The 21,876-nt window shown below is 38.6% G+C and overlaps 2 protein-coding genes across 2 annotated transcripts in view; one reads left to right on the plus strand and one right to left on the minus strand.

The window, feature by feature from the left end:
- Positions 1–10,350, minus strand: part of LOC133842895 (beta-1-syntrophin) — a 29,385-nt gene extending 19,035 nt beyond the window's left edge. Inside the window, exon 1 of the mRNA XM_062276191.1 lies at positions 9,817–10,350. The gene's annotated coding sequence lies outside the window, so the exon portion shown is untranslated. The remainder of the gene's footprint in view (positions 1–9,816) is intronic.
- Positions 10,351–17,470: 7,120 nt separating this feature from the next.
- Positions 17,471–19,373, plus strand: LOC133842911 (aldehyde dehydrogenase, mitochondrial-like). The gene has a single exon (XM_062276205.1). It carries the CDS (start codon positions 17,548–17,550, stop codon positions 19,108–19,110), a length of 1,563 nt encoding a protein of 520 aa, XP_062132189.1. The 5' UTR covers positions 17,471–17,547; the 3' UTR covers positions 19,111–19,373.
- Positions 19,374–21,876: the final 2,503 nt, after the last annotated feature.

Genomic DNA, 21,876 nt, shown 5'->3' on the forward strand with positions numbered 1-21,876 from the left:
TGAGACTTTGGAGAGCGACCCATGGGGGAAGGCGTATCAACTGGTCACTAAAAGATCTCGGCACACAAAGCGTCTATGCCACCGGATGATGTGATGCACTGCATTGTCCGTGAGCTGTTTCCGACTACAGCTGGTGAGACGGTGCGAAATCGTGATGTCGCCACATCCAATAATAGTGCGGCAATTGAGTTAGTTACCAGTGCAGAGATAAGTACTATCGCTGGAAGCATGAAGCTGGGAAAGGCGCCTGGGCCGGATGGCATTCCACTGAGAGCTCTTCGGCTCGCCTGCGCTCTGAGGCCGGAAATCTTCGTTGACATGTTCAACAGGTGTCTACAGGAGGCTGTCTTTCCAAATATCTGGAAATCGCAGAGACTGGTTCTGCTCCCTAAACCAGGCAAGAATCCGGGCGAACCTGCTGCATATCGGCCAATCTGCCTCATTGACAATGCGGGAAAAATGTTGGAGAAAATCATATGCACCCGGCTGGAGCGCGCTATTGCCGCAGGAGGTGACCTATCGCCAAATCAATTTGGTTTTCGCAAGGCCAGATCGACAGTCGACGCAGCGACTAGAGTTGTGGAGATCGCCTCACACGCCATAGCGGGCAGCAGATGGAAAGGTGGAGCCAAGGAGTACTGCTTAATGGTCACGCTGGACATCAAGAATGCCTTTAACTCGGCTCGTTGGGACTGCATTCTCAAGGCTCTGGCAGTGTTCCAAGTGCCGAGTTATCTTCTGGAAATCGTGCGTAGCTACCTATCCTGCAGGCGGCTATTGTACGAGACAAGCGCTGGTACAGAGGAGTACGTCGTGACGGCAGGTGTTCCACAAGGGTCGGTCTTGGGCCCTCTTCTGTGGAATGTCATGTATGATGGCATCCTGAGACTAACCCTCCCACCGGGCACGCACATGGTTGGCTTCGCAGACGACATCGCTGTCCTTGTCGTGAGGAAGGAGCTGTTGCAGGCCGAGAGTGTGTGCAACCAAGCAATTGCGACCATCCAGCAGTGGCTTGTCTCAGTTGGGCTGGCACTTGCGCCGCATAAAACGGAAGCCGTGCTGATAAGCAGCAGGAAACGTGTAGAAGTAGCGAAAATTTCGGTTGGTTGCACAACTATTTCGTCCAAAAGAGCGATTAAGTATCTGGGAGTATGGATCGATACAAGGCTCAGCTTTCGAGAGCACCTGGAAGCGACGAGCAATAAAGCTGCAGGCATGAACCGGCTACTTTCGAAGCTCATGGCGAATATTGGAGGCCCAAAACAATTGCGACGATCGCTGATCGCGGGTGCCATGCGATCCATCGCACTGTTCGCGGCACCAGTATGGGTTCGAGCACTGGACACTAGGAGTTACTGCCAAGGGCTGGAGGCAGCGTTCAGGAAGAGTGCCATCCGCATCATTAGCGGATTCCGCACAATCTCTGAGGACGCTGCGTTCGTCATTGCTGGTGTACCTCCGTTTGTGGAAATGGCCAGAGAGCGAGCTGATACCTATCGGCAGCTGCGTTCCCGGTACCACAGCAACGCCGAAACGCGAACCGTGCGGACGGCAGGTCGGCAAGAATGCCTAGAGAGGTGGCAACGACGTTGGGATAGGTCTCCAAAAGGCCGCTGGACGCATCGGCTCATCCCGAACATCGGGGAATGGACCGGCAGGAAGCACGGCCAAGTCAACTTCCACTTGACTCAGGTGCTAAGCGGCCATGGATGCTTCAGAAGCTATCTGCACCGCTTTGGTCATGAAGCTTCTGGCAACTGCTCTGAGTGTGGAACACTGGAGGATGCTGAGCATACTATGTTCGCCTGCAAGATTTACGGATCACTACGCAATGACTTGGAAAGGGCACTTGGCGTATCGATTGCGGTGGGAAACTTGGTCCCGCTTATGCTGCAATCAGTGGGCAACTGGGTCGTGATATGCGAGTTTGTGTCAACTGTGATGCAGACCCAACGAAGCATGGAGAGAGCCAGGAGAGAGTCGATGGAATAGGTGGCGCTATGTCTCTTGTGAAGCATTGCTTCACGGCCGTACCACAGGGGATCGCTCTGCCCTATACCCATCATAATTTATTTATATTGTATATCTCGTTAGCATATTAAAACTAGTAATAGTAGAGCAAAGTCGAAATAAAAAAAAACACACACACACACACACACACACACACACACACACACACAGAGACAGAGACAAGCGCACACATGCAAGTTGCATTCAACTCGAAATTTTTATGCTCGCTTTTCAGAAATAACTTTTATTTGGTTTTTGTTTTTATTATTTTGTGCTTTAAAGTTTTTCTTTTTGGCCAGCTTTGTTTTTTGTGCCAATTTTACTCACTTGTGTGTGTGTGTGTGGGGTTTTTTTTTTAATTTAAAATGTGCAAATGTGAGTGCAAGAGTTTTTGTATTGATATAACGCAGAGGGCGTGAGGCGGCAATAAATAAATACGCAAGCGTTTGCCTTGCAGCATTTGCCTCGACACTTTGTTCCCCAATCTGTCTCTCTCTCTCTCTCTCTCTCTCTCTTTCTGCCTCTTTCTCTGTCTCTCTGCATATCTATACCAATGTGTGTGTGTGTGTAGGCGTATGTATATGTGTGTGTGTGAGGGAGTTTTGTGGCTACGCCATCAAAAAGTCATAAAATCATAATTTGTAAACGAGAATTTATTTCGAAAAATATTTATGGGTTGCTCCTTTGCAGCTTCAGCTTCAGCCGCGAGCATTCGCGGAATTTACCCCAGCGCCATCTGTATAAGTATGTGTGTATATATGCATGTATATGTGGCTGTTTGAGTGTGTGGGTGCCGCTTCATTACAGTCATGTCTGCATGTGGCAAGCAACAACATGTACTCCCACGCCAGCCACGTTTGCTACCATTAATTTGTTGCCAACCTTGGCAAATGTTTTTCTTCCCTCCGACTTTCATTCGTAATCTTTTTTTCCCTCGACGAAACGGTTCAATTGACTTTGTGCACTCGCTTGTAACACACACACACACACACTCCTACACACATACACCGTTAGTAAGTTAAATAAAAAACACAAAATGTCACATAATATATTTAGATAGTATCGCACTAAGCGCTTATACAGGTGGAAAATCAAGCAAGTATATAACATATTCTTCTCAACAATTGAAATAGGGTCAAACAATGAGTTCTGCTAACAAAAACTGCTTGTTTGCTTTGACTCTATGTAGGTCAGCTAAGGGATTGGATAGTATATAAAAATATTAAACTTTGCTAAAAGTAAGTACAAAGAATTTGAGCAAAATATTTGTACAAAATTCTGTTTTAGAACAAATTAATAAGTTTTTCTTTTAGGAAGAGTGAATCAAGAAAAAATATATTAAAGTGAAATATATAAATGCTTTTCTAGATGAACTAAGTTATTAAATGAAAATTTTCATTTTTTTTACTCAAGATTTTTGAAGCATCAAGGCTTGAGTTCCAAACAAAAAATTTGAAACAAAAATTGCAATTTTTTTTCCATTTTTATGAGCCATCTAAACTTCAGTTACAAATGTATTAAATTCTAATTTAGGCTGTCACACATCTTGAATAAAATTCCCAAATTTTGTTGAATATTTTTGACTCATCTAAACTTCAGTTGAAAACATATTAAAGTACCATTTTATTCTGTGCATTTCAAATGACACATCCTAAATAAAAATTCTCATTTTTATTTTCAGGCCATATAAAGTTCAGTTGCAAATATCGAAATTTTTCAAAATAGATTAGATTAACAATGCTGTCTGTCAATGTCAAACCACAGACTTTTGGAATAAAAATTCGCATTTATTTTTAAATATTTTGAAGCCATCTAAACTTCAGTTGCACATATATTAAATTATCGTTTGCTGTCTGCAAATGGCAAACCACAAACTTTTTGGAATAAAAAATCGTATTTATTATTGAATGCTTGTGAAGTATCTAAACTTTAGTGGCAAATATATAAATTGTTAAAAATAGCAATAAATATGCATATAAATTTGATGTGTAGCCGAATTCGTAAACTCAACGCATTCTGTTAGATTAACAAAAATAAAAAAAAAAGAATAATTTAATTTCAACGATAAAACGTGATTTTGATTGCTTAAAGAAAAAGCAGCAAAAACAGAGGCAATGCGAATTGAATTTTTGGAAAAAGGCAGAAAGCAGACACACAGCAGATGTGCTCGGAAAATGAAATTTTTGTTTTTATCCAGCAAACTGCCAGCGTCAATTAAATGCGTTTAATAGTTGCCAACGAGGGAGTTGAGTGCGCCATAGACAAGAACGAGAACGAGAAGGAAAAGGCAAAGTGCTCTGCTCACGTACTCTTATGCTGCAGGTCGTTCATATATAATATTATATACTGTATATATAAGTATAACCCGTGTCACATTATATTTCGATAATTACATATAGATACGCCAAATACACACACACATACACAGTTAAACGCATATGGCCTTGACATCGCCTGGCAGCTGCCAGCAGCTACTTGCCACAAGCCAATGTTGCCGCTGCCAGGGGGCATTTAATAAAAGAGAGAGTGCGATTGCAAGTTCTCTAAGAGCAACTCCCATACCATCTCCCATTCGCCGGCAAGCCGTGCGGTGAGCCTCTTAATCATTCTTAACAATGCCGCGTTTGGCGTCGACGTTGTTGGCGTTAAGCTCAAAGACCGCTCAACTGGTGGAAATCGATATGTATATTAAACCTATACGTGCAACAAATTGTACACTAATGATCTTTAAATACACATAATGCGCAGACACACACACACACTCTCTCACTCTCTTTGTGTGTTTGTGTGTGTAGTGTGCGAACAGTCGGAAAATTTAGTTGAGATGATGCTTTAGTCATTTAGTTGCGGTTTTTGCTTGTTTTTGCCAATGCTAGCTCACTGAAAGCCAATCTGAAATTGAAGCCCTGTTCACACCAGTTACATGGAAATGTTTATCTTGAATACATTTTAATTATGTTGTTTTTTGTGTGCTGAATTTGCAAAGAGAGCTAGGTTAGGCAAGTTACGACTTTTCTTACATTTAGTGTTTATCTTTTTTTTTATTTTATGATTGTATTTTAATCTTTTTGGAAATCATTTCACAACTAGTTTGTTTGCCAAATCATAATTAGCATTATTTCCTGAACATTTGGAGAATTAACTGCACATTCTATAATTTTGTTTATGTCAACAAGTTACCCATTCCATTTTAAAGGATTTAATGTCTTTTCTAATTAAAATTTGTTTTATAAATATGTTTGCACAACATTTTGCATTCAAATAAATAAACAAATAAATGCATTTGCCATTAAAAACAAAATAAATTTCAGAAATAAAGTTTGATTTAAGTTTTCATTTAAAACATTCAGCAAAACCTACAAATAAGTCAATAAAAACAACTTTAAATTCAAAAAAATTTAACACATATGAATATTTTTCTTAAAGTTTCGCAAAACTTTTCATTTAAATCTGTTGTATTAACATTAAGCAAAAACTACAATTAAACAAAAACATAAATAACACAAAATTAAAAATTATGTCATCTTGTGAGCTAAAGTTAACCATTATATTTAAATCGAATTCATTTCATTTCTAACCAAATATGTTTATGAAAATATTTCTTTTTCATTCAACACATAAATTCATTGTTCAGTAAAAAATAATCTAATATACATAAATTTAAAAATTGTCTGTATTTTGTGAGCTTAAATTAAGTTTTATATTTAAAACGATTTCATCTCTTCTCTAACCAAATTTATTTATATAAATAATTTAAAATTTGTCATCTAAAAAGTTTTTTTTTTGCACTTGCAGCAGAAAAACCAAGAATAAATTCATATCTATAAAACATAAATTTTGAAATAATGCGATATTTGTGTTGAATTTATGTCAAAAATCGGTTAAATGTTCAGTTGGAAATCAGTTGAGCAATTTGGAAGCCAATAATTCATAATAATGTTGAGCAGTCGTGATAAGGGTTTGACAAGGCAGCCAAAAGTATCATAAATCTTTTGGGAATTATGAATATGCTTATTTATGTTTATAGAGTAAATTCAATTTATAGCAGAATTTGAACAAAAATGTATTCACTTTGCTAGTCTAAACAGAGCTCTTGTTATTGTAATTCTGTTTGTTGAGGTTGTTGTTGTTTTTGTTACAGTTGTTGTTGTTATAGTTGTTGCTATTGGCACGTCCACCCACTGGAAAATCCGTTCGTGTGTTTTCATATTGATATGTTATGTGGGTAACCACAAAGCCGCCGCTGCGACCGATAAAAGCCAAAAGCAAACCTCTGAGATTTGCTTATTAACACACACACTCTCACGCACACACATTGACACGCTCGCACACCTAATGCCACACACTTGCACACACATACACACACACTGCCTATGTCAACAAACCAAGCTGAGAGCCTTTGGCTTTGGCTTTGGCTGGCGCGGCCTCACAAATTATTCAGCATTGATTAATTATGAAAATGCGTTTATATTGATTGTCGTGTACGTGAGTGCGAAGGTGTGTGTGTGTTCTACGTGTGTGTAGGTGTGAGAGGGAGTGGAGTGTGTGTGTATTTTGGTCTCTGCTTAATTCCAGCGTACAGCTTGCGTGTCTGTTTATGTATATTAGTTGCACATTCGCTTGGATTGGGAATCTCTCTCTCCCTCTCTCTTCCTCTCGCTCTCGTTCTCTCTCACGTTCTGGCTCCCCATAACAATTACCAAGTGCTGATTGTGTGGACTCGGCTATGTTCGGGGGATTATTATGTGGAGTCCCGTTGGCGAAATACTCCCCTTAGTCTAGAAGCGACCTCCTCTCTCCGTCTCTCTCTCTTGCTCTCTCTCTCTACTCTTTGGGCTGTGTAACAAATGCTTGAATGCAAATCAGGCAAATGTGCCAAATGAGGCAGGCGGCTGTGCGTCTCCGGGGGCGTTTGTAATCTTTATGATGGCAGCCCAGTGCTTTGGCCAGGTGAGGCATGCGGCATGTGGCAGGTGGCAGCCATGGTGGCCGTCGCCTTTTCCACTTATTAATTGCCAGTGTCTTGGCATAATTTCCACTCATTTGTCTGCTGAATGCAAGTGGCTGCTGCTGCCATTGTTTCACACAAAAGTCAAGAATCAGCTCACGTACTTGAGAGAGAGGACGAGGCTGAGACGATGAAACGATGAGACTGAGACTGAGACTGAGACGAGGATGAAATGCAAAATGTGATGATGCAGCTTCATTAAGTGCAATTTAAGTGCGATATCTCTGTCTCTCACTCTGCTGTACTGTGCCTCGTGCTTCGCTTCGTTGAGCTGCTGAAAGGCATGATGACAAAAGGTGCAAGAACACGGGATGCTGCCAGCAGAAGTTGGCGGCAGTCAGGACACACACACACACACACACACACACAGGAGAAGAAGTAAGCTCAAGAGCCAACTGAACGTTGAGAATGAGCACAAAGTTCGCATTCGCATTCAGCATTCTCATTCCCATTCCTATTTCCATTGCCATTTTCATTCCCTAATGCAAGTAATTGCACGTCGCTCTGATTAAGTTGGGGGCGACAGAGAAGAGGCATAGGCGGGAGAGGGGGGAGCATCGCAATTTGGGTTTTTTGTCTCGCACAAAATGCTAAGCCAAAAAGCGGATTATGTCCTTTCAAATGTAATTTACACGCTGAATTTGAAAGTGACCTCAGAATTGCAAATGCTTTTAGAGAGCAAGAGCTTTGCTTTTGCTTTTCCTGTTTCTGTTTCTGTTTTGTTTTGTTTTTGTGATAAAATAAAATGCCCGAGTTTTTCGAATACACATACATAATAGCCAAGACTGGATATTACAAGGGGATTAGGGCATTAACAATCTATTATGTCGGCTCTCAATTAAATTATAAAAACAAATTATTGAATTTGCACAGTCAACACCTAGAATATTAATCGCTTTTGTCCTGAATTAATTGAACATGTTGTCTGTGGTTTTTCAAGCAGCACAAAGTCATTGACGATGATGTGTATTTATCTCAATTGCTTTGATTTTCTATTTGCACAGATTAAATAATTCATTTAATTACAATGATTAACAGAAGAGTGGTAAATATTTAATATTTAATCATTTCTGAGTATTTCGCATAACTGAATTAATCATTTATAATAATTAATAGTGGAATACTAATCATTTAAAATTAAATTTGTGCTAAGTAAATGTATCAAAATTATATTAATAAACAAACTTAAATGAGAAAATGGATAATGATTAATGGATTAGTAGTATCTTAAATTATCCAAAAGATATTTGATTTACAGAATAATTTTTGTTAGAGTTCCCAATTAATATGTTCTTATTAAGAACTAAATACAATTAACAATTACCCAATCCAAATGATATATAATCTAAATAATAATCATTTCTATGCCTTTATTAAAGATTTTCGATCTAACTAATCCGTCAGAAATATATTCCGTAGACCATTTAAAAAAAAATGTTCATTTAAGTCATATTAATTAATCTTCATTTGACATGTTGAAAGTTAACAAGATTATCAACTAATCCATAAGCTATTTGATTATTTATTTTTGAATTCCTTTTTCTTCTATCTTTTTTTCAGAAGTTCGAACTTAATCCCGAATATATTTAATCGAGATACTATGTATTCCTATTCCCATTTTCCGTCATTAATAAAAGCTGATACTCAACACGAAAGTCTAATTAATTCATAATATATTTAATCAATAGAATATTTACTTTTAGAATTCTCATTTCTTACGCCTTTATGAAATAAGTACTTTCAATTGAGGCAGATTAATCGATTTCCATTTAGAATACTTAAGCGCTAATCGCGTTCAGATTATTTAGATGTACAAGTATGATAAATAGCAGCCATAACTTCCATGAAATCCTCACAATCTTTTATTGCGAGCACAAGAATTTTAATTCCATGAGCTAGAGCTACCATCTGCACCTTCATTATGGATTTAATGCTGAGAGCCATTAAAATAATCATCGTAGTTCTTTTTTTTTTTAGCTTTTGAGGGCGCAAAAATGGCAAAGCTGCTTGAAAGCCTCGGCAAAGAGCAAAGGAATTATAGTTATCTGTCAACACATATCGCCAAATGCATGTCAATTATGACTTAAATGCTTAACACAAAAGCCGGCAAGACGCTCAGCGAGTGGTTGGGGGGGGGGGCGAGGGAAGAAAGGACAGGCCATTGTGCAGGGGGTGAGACCGGGGATGAGGTGGGTGATGATGGCAAAGTGGCAACGCCAACACCGCTGATGATGTTGATGAATGCCGATAGTAAACGGAATTAACTTTCACGCAACATAACGACGTCGACTGCGGCGTCGACGACGACAGCGGCGGCAATGCTCCCAACAACTTGAATGAAAGAAAAAGCTTACGCTAATGGTAGCCGACGCCGCAGAGCACAACTGGAAAAAGCTTTCGACAAGCGCGCGTAGTAAATGTGCGGGTGGAAGTGGAGTATTGTTTGCTGGGTTGCAGAAGTAGTGAAGGGGGTGCGAGTACGACGAATGCGGCTCGTTTGACTGGTTGCGTGAATGTGTGTGTGTGTGTGTGTGTGCGTGTCTGTGTGTATCTGTTGTGTGAGTACAAATGGTGTGTTTGTGTGCGTGCCCGTGGGTGGGTATTGGTATGGGGGACAAGCCAAACAAACGGCTCTGATGACATCGACGCAGCAGCAGCAGCAGCGGCAGAGGCAGAGGCGTCGTCGGCAAGCGAGCGTCAAGCTTACAGCCAACAAAAATGTTTGTAAATTAATAAACATAACGTGTTCGCTTGTATACGAATATGTGTGTATATGTTTGCATGTAATTACATACCGTCTCAGGTCTCAGTGTTTGTTGTTGTTGTAATTGCAAATGTTGCTTTTTTTTGGCTCGTCGAAAAATACAATTAATGCAAAAGTTGGCAGCGACTTTTTTGGTTGACGACGTCGACGCATGCGCTAAAACTTGCTGCACTGAAGCATTTCTATACACACGCACACAATCACAACACACACGCTGTATTTGTGTGTGCGTGTGAGTGTACTAAGGATTTTTGCTTTTAATTTTTATATTTATTTGATTACACTCGCCGAATTCGCTGGAAATGCGAAAGGCCAAACTTTTTAGCTGTATTTATTGGGCTTGGTCAGCATTTAATATGATCGATATAACAACAGTGGCAACAATAACAATGGCAGCCAATTAGCATCTATTATTATTTTGTCTAGCGCTTTTTTTTTATTATTATTGTTTGTGTAGCACACTCAAAGCGACGACGCGACGGTGACGGCGACGCAAGCTTTGGACACGCTTGGACGAACGGCGCGCAGCGAACCCGTTACCGTTAGAAAATGAACAGCGACTGAACCTGAAGCTGAAGTTGCAATGCCGAAGCGGCGCTTGGTCCAAAGCTTTCACTGCCAGCAGCGGCGCTGGCGTTGGCGTCTTTTGTTGTGTTGGTGGTGCGAATTCCATAGTATTGGTGTTGTTTGCCCGGCAGCATAACAGCACAACTTGTTTAACAGACGACGACTGTTAATTACAGTTTTGTGTAGTGTTGCCACGCAGCGGGAGCAAACAGTGCTGCCACACTGTTGTAAAATTTGCGACTGGCAATGCCGCCAGCAAACAGCTGAGACTGGTTGGCGGTAAATTTGAATAGTGGAAAATGTAAGATACAATTGAATTTAGTATGCTGTTTGTAAAGCTCTTCAGGATTTTATTTAGTTGTACAAATAAGAATAAACTAATTGCATTTCCATGTGATTGCCAATCATTACGATAGATTATTTTATTTAGTAGGAAAATGCATTGAACTGCGGGTGTTAAACCCGCTTCCATTTTCCTTTGCGGCCAACTGCACAACGCGGGTGCACGATCTCCACGAATGGGAATGCCATGCAAGCGCTTTTCCAGCCAATGCGACGACACAAGTGCATATTTTCCAAGCAGCCGCCAGCCACCAGATTTTGGCAAGAAAATGCATCGCAACACAAAAAAAAAAGAAAAGAAAAGAGTTTTCCACGCATCCGACGCATTTCTCACTGCCTGGCAATATCGGTAATCATCAGCAGCAACAGCAACAACAACAATAAAACGTGTTGCTGACTTTTTTGCTGATGTTACCTGTTGCCCGGTTGCCTGGTTGCCTTGTTGCCTGGTTGCCGTCGGCTCTGTTGACCCGGCCTGGCCAATTATGCGCCGCGCGCCAAGTGGTGAAATCGATGAAGATGCACAAAATGCAAACGCACTCGGCTAATGGTCAATATGGTGATGCTGATGGCGTCTTATGTACGATATGTGGCCCGGACAATTATGGCCAAAAACAGCCAGGCTACAGGTGGGTTGTGGTTGTGCCTGTATCTTTAGCTGTAGCTTTGGCTTTGGCTTTGGCTTTGGCCAGCGATTCATGCGGCTAACGAGCTGTGAACGTGATTATAACTGCTAGCCCGACATATGAAAATTATGTTCAAAATACAATTTGGTCGAAAAGTAGCAACAACAATGGCCAAAAGACAAACAAACTGCTGCTAACCAGAAGCTCAATTCAGATTAGGCAATCGACCAGCCCCAAAACAACATCGCATAGAGTGAAAATATTTGCTTAGCATTGATCTCTTGTTGCTTTTGTTGTTGTTATTGTTGTTGTTGTTGCTGGAGCATTGTTTGTTAATGCTTTCGGCCGAGCTTGGTCAGAGCCAATAAAATATGAATTTGTCTGTCTGCAGTTTGTTGTTTCTTCCTTTCCTTCCTCCTTGCGACTTTTTGCATGTTTTTCTTCTGCTTTGGCATTACGAAGTCGGGCAGAGCATTTATCTAACGGCATATAATAACAGGTGGGGTTCATTGGATCAGCGACGGGTCAAAGTCAAAGCAGTCCATTGCATTTTATTGAGCCAAGACCAACAAAGAGAGAAATATCTAGAAGGAAATTGCCTAGTTTATTGGTAGCTGACCAGTTTAATTATTTGTGGCATGGGAATCCTCAGTTATAAGTTTTAGATTTAATATTTTCATCGCCCTGAACTTCAATAATAACTCTGGGCATAACTATATCTGAGTAAACATAGATAAGTAACTATTTTAAATTAAAGTTATTTTTTTGACAATATTTTACAAATCTATAAATCCGAAAACTATGCTTTAATGAATTTGTATTTATATAGTCAAGTAATAATAAAAAATTACTGACTTAACTTGAGGGTAGAGTAGCGCTGATTCCAATAATATTTGACATATGCTCATATTTTAGTAAATCAAATAGTATTTAATATTACATATGGGCATTTCCAAAATCGCGCACGGGACATTCGTACGCGTTCAAAGTAAAAACACGGCAAAAAGGAAACGTTTTTTTTTTCAACTGAAACGCTTAATGTACAGCATTTTATTAGCTCTTTCATTGGTGCAAAGATTGATGATGGGTATTTTTTCATTTAGAAGATAATTGCAGAAGTCAAGTGATTCGCACGGGACACAAAACGGAAGTGGTTTAAGAGGTCAACCAATTCAAACGCAAATTTCAGCTAATCCAGAGGCAATATTTTAATGCAACTAATTTTAAATTTTTGTGCATTGATGCCTCATTAAGAAGATTATAATTTTTTTCAAAAACGACTTGTATTTTTTTTTAAATTCAATTTGAAGTAAATTCGCACGGGACATCGCGCACGGGACATTTTTACCACCACTATTTTACACCCGCTACCCATAGGGTAGAAGGGTATTATAACTTTGTGCCGACAGGAAATGTATGTAACAGGTAGAAAGAGGCATCTCCGACCCCATAAAGTATATATATTCATGATCAGCGTCAACAGGTGAGACGATCTAGCCATGTCCGTCTGTCCGTCTGTGTGTCTGTCCGTATGAACACCTAGATATCACAGACTATAAGAGATAGAGCTATAATTTTTTTTCGACAGCATTTGTTATGTTTGCACGCAGATCAAGTTTGTTTCAAATTTTTCCACGCCCACTTCCGCCCCGCAAATCAAAAAAGTTGAATAACAATCGTAATTTTATAGCTAGAGTTGCGTATTCTGGTATATAGAATAATAACTATAATAGTTATGATTCCTAAAAATTTGGTTGCGATCAGACTAAGATTGTGGAAGTTATTAAAGAAATACTTTTGTATGGGCAAAAACACCTACTTACTATGGGTCTGAGTTTCTTTGGCTGACAATCTGGTATATTGTGCCGTCTAGGGTATATTTTGAATGCGGTACTATATCGATATACCATATATACCAGTTGGTATATTTTTTAGTATTTTTGTTGAATATTTGGTATATTTTGAGAATAATACCGCAAATATATTGCTTTTTTTCAAAATGGGTAGCGGGTATCTCACAGTCGAGCACACTCGACTGTAGCTTTCTTACTTGTTAATTTTGCGGCAATGCTGCCAACTTACTCCATCATTCATATTGTGTAAATATGAGAGAGGAATAAGTTGGTACTTATGTTGTGTACTTACGGTCGCGCACGGGACAAACTTTAAATGATCACCAAAAATACAAATATTTTTTTTCTCCAAATTTTATTTATATATTTACTGCGCGCATAAACTCTGTTTGCAAAAAAAATTTGATGCAATTCGAACAAGTGATTTGGATTTACTGATAAGAAATGTTGTTTTTCGGTCGCGCACGGGACATTAAAATAAGTGATAATGCAAATCAAAATTTTTACCGTTATTGGTGATCGCATGTCACTTTTTGCGTTCTCTTTCGTTTCTTGCAATCTCCAAATGATTTTACAAAGCAAAAGACAAAGCATAATGCATTTATTTTAGAAGTTGTTATCAAAACAAAATATGCCCTACAAACATCATAATCACAACAGGTGCGTTTGCGGGACTTTGCATTCGAATATTTTGAAATCTATAAATGATAAATGCAAAATTCTTTCAAGTTTATTAAATTTGAATATTTCTTTATGTAACCATGTTGGAAAAAATCATTTTCAAGAAATTTTAATTTTTTGGTCGCGGTGGACCTTTCTGTGGAAATGCCCATATTCAACCGTGTTGATTCAAATTAAAAAAAAAATGCAAAATTGGAGACTGTCGTTAACTGATTATTTCTGAAACATCGCTAAATTTATTATTTGACTAAATTTCATAAATGAAAGAGCAAAAACTTGTACTAATAATATTAATATATGGTAACATTTACGTAATTTGTATATTTTTATTAAATTTGTGTCAATTTAATACTTATATAACTATCAAAATTAAGACTATTTTGACTAAGTCTCAAATATTGCTAAAAATAACTATTGAGACTTTTGACTTAGAATCTTTATTGTATTTTCCGCAGAAGTAAATGTTGTTCATATAATACCTAATTATTGATTATGTTTTACACTCTTTACTGTATAATTAAATTAAGAATTTAATACTAGATTTAATAAAAATATAAATAAATTGAATTTTAGTAATTGTATCTATCATTGTAAAATAAATAATAAATAATAAAGTTCTGAAAACATAAATAAAATTAATGGCTTTAAGAGTTTTAAGTTTAAGCACAAAGTTTCCTGTAAAAAGATTTCTACAATATTACAAAAATGCAATACAAATAAAATGCTGTATCTTTATAATTTTTAAACAAAACTTTAATGCCTATATTGAGCTGAAGAGAGTTTAAATCTATTTTCACTTTAATGTTTATATTCGACTTAAGACAATTTTCAAACTATTTTATGAGTTTGTTAACTTGCAACTTAAGCCAACTATTGGATGCAAATGCTTTCCAATTTCCCTTTGTTTTAATCTAAGTTAAAGTACTTTATGTCAGTCCTTTGTTTATTTACCTTTTTTCGTGAAAAACTGCAGCTGCCAAAAGCAGCTCAAAGTGAAGCTTCCATTTCATCACTTTGCATAAAATTACAATCCTGAAGAGCTGCACTTCAATGTGGGTGTTGCCCTGTTTCGATTTCGTTAAAAGCAAAAAAACAATGCAGCAGCTGTTGTTGCATGTAACAAAAAACACAAGCCATGGACAATGCTCATGTGACTTGTCAACGCTTCCAGCGGCAAAACTCTCGCAAGCGGCAACAACAGCAGCAACAGCCACAACAATGTTGATAGAAACACGAAGCTCCTGCTGGAAGATTTGCAAGCACTTCACAGCTTCCTAGCACAAAGATCAAAGCACAAATGCCGGCACAGCTGGTGTGGGAATCAGTTGCAGCTTTGCCGTCGCCGTTGCCGTTGCAGTTTCAGTTGCAAGCGAGGCGCTAAACGGTGGCAAAAAGCCCGAAAACGGCGGGAATTTTCATTGCACATACGCCCCGTTGGCCCGCCTCAATGCCGGACATTGCACGCCCGCCGCCCGCCGCCCGTCGCTGTCCTCGCCATCGCCAACTACAACAACGATCAATCTATTGCTGTGGAGCAGCTTCTTCTTCGTCGTCGTCGTGTGTTGGTTGGGTCACTTGTTAGGCGCCTTGGAGCGTTTTGTAAGAACATAAATCCTTCAGCTGTTTGCAACACGGCTGCCGCAGCCACTGTGATGCTGCCACACTGCCTGTGGATGGCATTTGAATGCGTCTCCTGTTCGCTGCCAAAGCCAAAGCCAGCCTCAGTCTCTCTCCGTTTCTCTCTCAGCAGTCGCTGCAATCCCGGCTTAAGTTTGCTGCCATGGGCTGGACGTTTTTTTTTATTGCCATAAGTGGCAGGTAATTATGTCGCTTACCTGATAAATTACCTTGTTGACAACGCCAGCTCGAGAGCTTTCAGCTTCAACTTCAGTTGCAACTTCAATTGCAGCTAAACTTCAACTGCCTGGCGGTTACAATTTTTGGATATCAAAACTCAAACCTATTCTCTATCCAACTTTCATTTATTTTCGCGGCATTTTGATAGCGAGTTTTCGTTTATTTTTTAAAAACAACTTTTTCATTTACTAAACTTATAATGAAGACTTCATTCAGTTTTAATTTCAAACTATTTCCATATATATGCATGCTTATCCCTTTAAAATCCTCTTTAAATCATTTAAATAATTTATTTTTTTCTTAATAAAAATAAGATGTAGTTAACTAACTATTAGTATATTCCAAAAGAAAACTTTCATGTATGTTATATTATTTTTTCATTTGAACTTTCTTTGTATAATGTGAATTGTTGTACTTATATATAAATAATGCAAATAATACATAATTTATTTTATAATATTCCCTCAAAATCCAATAATGAATCACGCGCATAAAATATAATGTGGATACACAAATAATATATTCAATGAAAACAAGTAAGAAAGTTACAGTCGAGTGTGCTCGACTGTGAGATACCCGCTACCCATTTTTAATAAAGGCAAAATATTGCGGTATCATTTTGAAAATATACCGAAAATACTTAAAAAATACTAAAAATATACCAAATGGTATGTTTGGTATATCAATATAGTACCACATTCAAAATATACCATAGACGGCTCAATATACCAGATTGTCAGCCAAAGTAACTAAGACCCTTATAAGTAGGCGTTTTTGCCCATACAAAAGTATTTCTTTTATAACTTCCACAATTTTTATCTGATCGCAACCAAACTTTCAGGAATCATAACTACTATAGTTATTATTATATATACCAAAATTCGCAACTCTAGCTTTAAAATTACGCTTGTTATTCGATTTTTTTGATTTGCGGGGGCGGAAGTGGGCGTGGCAAAAATTTGAAACAAACTTGATCTGCGTGCAAACATAACAAATGCTGTCGAAAAAAAATTATAGCTCTATCTCTCGTAGTCTCTGAGATCTAGGTGTTCATACGGACAGACGGACGGACACACAGACACACAGACACACAGACACACAGACGGACAGACGGACATGGCTATATCGTCTCGGCTGTTGACGCTGATCAAGAATATATATACTTTATAGGGTCGGAGATGCCTCCTTCTACCTGTTACATACATTTCCTGCCGGCACAAAGTTATAATACCCTTCTACCCTATGGGTAGCGGGTATAAAAATGAATAATTTAATAAAGCGATATTAAAACACAACACAATAAAAGAATCAAAAATATACAAAAGAATTATTTTAACTAAACTGTTGTAAGCCTAAAATTGTATTTTTTAGTATGTTTAGCAATTTTGCTGACATTTCTGAGGGAATTATTAAAATTGTTTAAATTAGGGTGAAGGGAGAGCGCAATAAAGCTTTCTGAGCGAATTCGCTGCGCTTCGCCACTTTAGTTAAGTTAGGATAACAATGTAAACAAACATTTGGAGTAAAATTAGTTGAAGAACAGCTAAGTCACAACAATCCCACTTTTCGATCGCGAAAGTGATAAATTCAATTACTTGAGATTTTTCAATATTTGTATTTAAAAGTTATATTTTTAAACTTTCATTTAACAAAACATAAATTATTTGTAAAAGTCGAACTTCAACTGAAATGCTTATTTTCTTAATCTATTTTTGACAGTTTTCCCTTAAAATGTTGACTTGACACAGCAAATTCATATTCCATTTTCATTTTACAGTACGTAGGCTTTTCCAAATTTATAAAAGTTTTTCTTTTTTTTTAATTTAATAGTTTAGTATGTTTAATATTTTAAGGACTCGCGCTTTATTGCGTATACGACACCGAAATGTAACTGCTTTCTTGAAGTACTCCAGCTCAATCCCAAAGCCGCAAACTTGTCCGGAAGTCCGTCACACGGACATCTTCATCAACAACGAGTGGCAGAAGAGCAAGTCGGGCAAGAGCTTCGAGACCATCAATCCCGCCACCGAGGAACCGATTGCCGAAGTGCAATGCGGATGCAAGGAGGATGTTGAACTCGCCGTCAAGGCGGCGCGTCAGGCTTTCAAGTGGGGTTCCCCCTGGCGTCGCATGGATGCTTCGGATCGTGGCCAACTGCTTTACAAGCTGGCATCACTCTTAGAACGCGATTGGGTTTATCTCGCAAGTCTGGAGACGCTGGACAATGGCAAACCGTATGCAATGTCCTACAACGTGGATTTGCCCATGTCGATCAAGAGTTTGCGCTACTTTGCCGGCTGGGCGGATAAGAACCATGGCAAAACGATTCCCATCGATGGCGACTTCTTCGCCTACACACGCCACGAGCCGGTGGGCGTATGCGCCCAGATTATACCCTGGAACTTCCCGATTTTAATGATGTGCTGGAAACTCGGACCTGCGCTGGCCACTGGCAACACGATCATCCTCAAACCGGCGGAGCAAACGAGTCTCACAGCCTTGTACATTGCGCAACTGATCAAAGAGGCAGGCTTTCCGCCGGGTGTGGTCAATGTGGTGCCGGGATTCGGTGAAGCTGGCGCTTTGCTGGCCAATCACTGGGATGTCGATAAGGTTGCCTTCACCGGCTCCACAGAGGTGGGACACTTGATACAGCTGGCCTCAGGCAATACGAATCTGAAGCGTGTCACACTCGAGTTGGGCGGAAAATCACCCAACATTATTTTGGCCGACTCGGATTTGGATTTTGCCGTCGAGCAGGCGCATTTTGCGCTCTTCTTCAACATGGGTCAATGTTGCTGTGCGGGTTCGCGTACCTTTGTCGAGGACAAGATCTACGATGAGTTTGTGCAACGCAGCGCAGAGCGCGCCAAGAAACGTGTCGTCGGTAATCCTTTCGAGGAGAAGACCGAGCAAGGACCACAGATCAGCGAAGAGCAAATGGAGAAGATTCTGTGCCTCATCAAGTCGGGCAAGGAGGAAGGCGCCAAGCTGGTGGCTGGTGGTGAACGTCCTGAGGATATGCCTGGTTACTTTGTGCAGCCCACCGTCTTTGCCGATGTCAAGGATGACATGACTATTGCTCGTGAGGAGATCTTCGGTCCCGTGCAGCAGCTGATACGCTTTAAGGATCTCGACGATGCCATCACGAGAGCCAACAACTCGGAGTATGGACTAGCTGCTGGTATCTACACCAAGGATCTGGATAAGGCCAACTATCTGGCGAATGGTTTGCGCGCCGGCACCGTTTGGGTCAATAACTACAACAACCTGCCCGCCCAAGCTCCATTTGGCGGCTATAAGATGTCCGGCCATGGGCGGGAGAATGGCGAATATGCTTTGTCCAACTACACAGAAGTTAAAAGCGTCATTGTCAAGGTGCCGCAGAAGAACTCTTAGGTAGAGAAAATACACAGTTGTAAGAAATGTATTGATTCAGATACCCCGGCAGAATTTACAAGTAGTAAACGGATAGCGATGTTTCAGACAATTTTGCATAGAGCTTCTACTTTATTTACGTATTTTTAGCTAGATTTATCCCACATAAACTAGAATACTTTACATTGATAATCAAAGAAAAGGTTTTCTTATGATACTTGTATTACAAATATTTTTCAAAATTACTTATAATGCAATAAATTATGATTGATAATTAAAAAGATTCTACACTGTTGTTGAAGTAATTCATTATACAAATAGTTGGCTATACTTAAATATAAGAAGGCACTCTATATTCTTAAAATCAATGTTCTGTAAAGAACTTCATTGTAAACATAAATGTCGCTCTCGAAGATATCGAAAAAAGGAAAAACTTCGAAATTCTTTAATTTGCACACATTAAAAGTCAGTATATTAACGCTTTCATATTATATTGTTTGATGTTGATGGAAAAAAATGCATTTCAATATTTGAATTTTTATATGTTTTAATTATATTTCACAATTAACAGCAAAAGTTTTGTTTTGTTTAATATATATTTTAAACAAAGTGTAATTAAGTAAACATAAATCTTAGGTTTACATTAAATGTTGCTTTATATTTTAACAAATTGCATATTTTACTTTTTAATACTTTATCTTATTTTAAAAAAATATTTTAAAAGTAAGTTTTCTGTCTAAATAAATATAAATTCAAGATGTTTAAATTATGTATACCAATTAATAATAAAAAAGTGCGTCCTAATAAATGTAATATAATTTAATTAGTTTAATTTATATATCAACTAAAAGCTAATTAAAGTATTAAGTTAAGAAATCAATTGAAATGTATGCTTTATAGCCTATATAAATTTTTCTCTGAAAATAATTCACTTAAACTTGCTAAGCTAAACTAATAACTGTTAACATCATGAGTAGGTGCAATAAATAATCAAGTGAAGTTGTCCACATGCTCGTATAGTAAAAAGATTCTCGCCCTCGCCGCATTGAAGATGGAATATGGAAGGGGAAGGGGAATGCGAAACTGTGGGCGATTGCATGTCTGTGATAAGGCGTGTGCCGCAACCGGAGTCGCAACAGTTGCAACAAAGTCTCGCTGCTGAGTGGCGCGATCAATCGCCTTGGGGCCAAAGAGTGTGAGAGTCGAGGAGTGGGAGAGAGAGGGAGACAGAGAGTGAGAGACTGCGCTCGATATCTGTGAACACGGTAGCTAACATGCTTAAGTTTAATTAATGATAAGAAATCTGTATCTAAGGACGTTGCCGCCACGCCACGCCACGCTTCTGTGAAGCGTAATGAGCAGAGAGATCTTGGCTTTGCTTTTGGCCCTGGAATTCAGGTGTGCGCTTTGTCGATTGGCAGCAACCGAGAGCCAACAGTCGAGAGCTAAGAGCCAAGAGCCAAATAGGCACTTGCAACTTGGCCATGGTCAACATTGGCATTGCATCGCCATCGGCATCGGCATCTCAATATCATGTAGATTTTGTGCTAATGTGCAGCCTCGGCACTGGTTTTGCTTTTCTTTTTGTTGTGCGGCATTACGTGGCACACACACACACATACATACACACAGAAGAGTCAATCTGTTCTGCTCTCATACTCGCCATTAATTAGTTGAATTTATTAGATGGCCATCTCGTCGTCCGCTTCGTCGTCGCTCCATACGCCTGGGAATTTTTCGAATCCCTTGCATTGCTTTTCGCACTATGAAAACGATACGTAACCAAAAACCGGAACGTACTAAATATACGCATCTTTTCTTTCCTCCCCCTCTCTCTCTCTCTCTCTCTCTCTCTCTCTCTCGTGTGTTGCTTCTTTACGATGTGAGTCTGCTCATGTTCGGGCTCCAATCGAATGCCACCAAATATTTTATCGCTGCCCGATTGGCAGCTCACTCAGAAGAAGTACGAAGGGGGGATAATCTCGACTTCGAGCTGCATATTAGTTGTAATAAATGGTCGACTCGGCGCATCTATTTTGTCTTCCAACCAATCTGGCACTTTATGTGCCTGTATTGACACTTGATTGCTCCCCAGATTGCCTTATTAGCAATCCCATATATCTGGTTCTATGTTGCAAACGAAATCTATATTGCCACTAATCGGGCGATTAATCGTTATGAGATTTGACAGTAAATTCATGTGGGTTGCAATTGAAATAGGCATAGATCCAAAATTTAAAATGTAGTTTATAAACAGTTCATGAAGTTGCAGATTTCAAAATTGAAGTAATTAAACGAATGTGCTACATTTTTAAAAGTAAATTAAATGGTAGATTTTTCAATTTTGATAAAAATTAAATATTTATATAATATATTCATTGTATCAAATAAGATTTAGCTTGGAACATCAACTAATTTTAGATCTTAAATATCAATCGAATAAACTACTTTCAGAGCTGGTGATCCAAACTGAATGGTATTCTATTTCCATTTAAGAAATAATAATATAATATAATTTTAAAATTTGTATTATTATCATTTTTTTAAAGTAGATTACATTTAATTTATACAATTTCTATGTATTATTGCATTCATCTTTACCTAGAAATCATAATTAACAGTTGGTTATAATAATTATTCTTTAATTTGTGCACTTCATTTATATAAGAAATACTAATATTATTTATTCATATTCATCTACAAATTGTAATTCATAACTTCAAGTATGTATTATTATTATTTGTACTCTTTTAATCTTCATTAAATTTATTCACTTTGTTGGATACA

The sequence above is a fragment of the Drosophila sulfurigaster genome, chromosome 3 (assembly GCF_023558435.1).
Source record: "Drosophila sulfurigaster albostrigata strain 15112-1811.04 chromosome 3, ASM2355843v2, whole genome shotgun sequence".
In the NCBI taxonomy this organism is placed as follows: Eukaryota; Metazoa; Arthropoda; class Insecta; order Diptera; family Drosophilidae; genus Drosophila; species Drosophila sulfurigaster.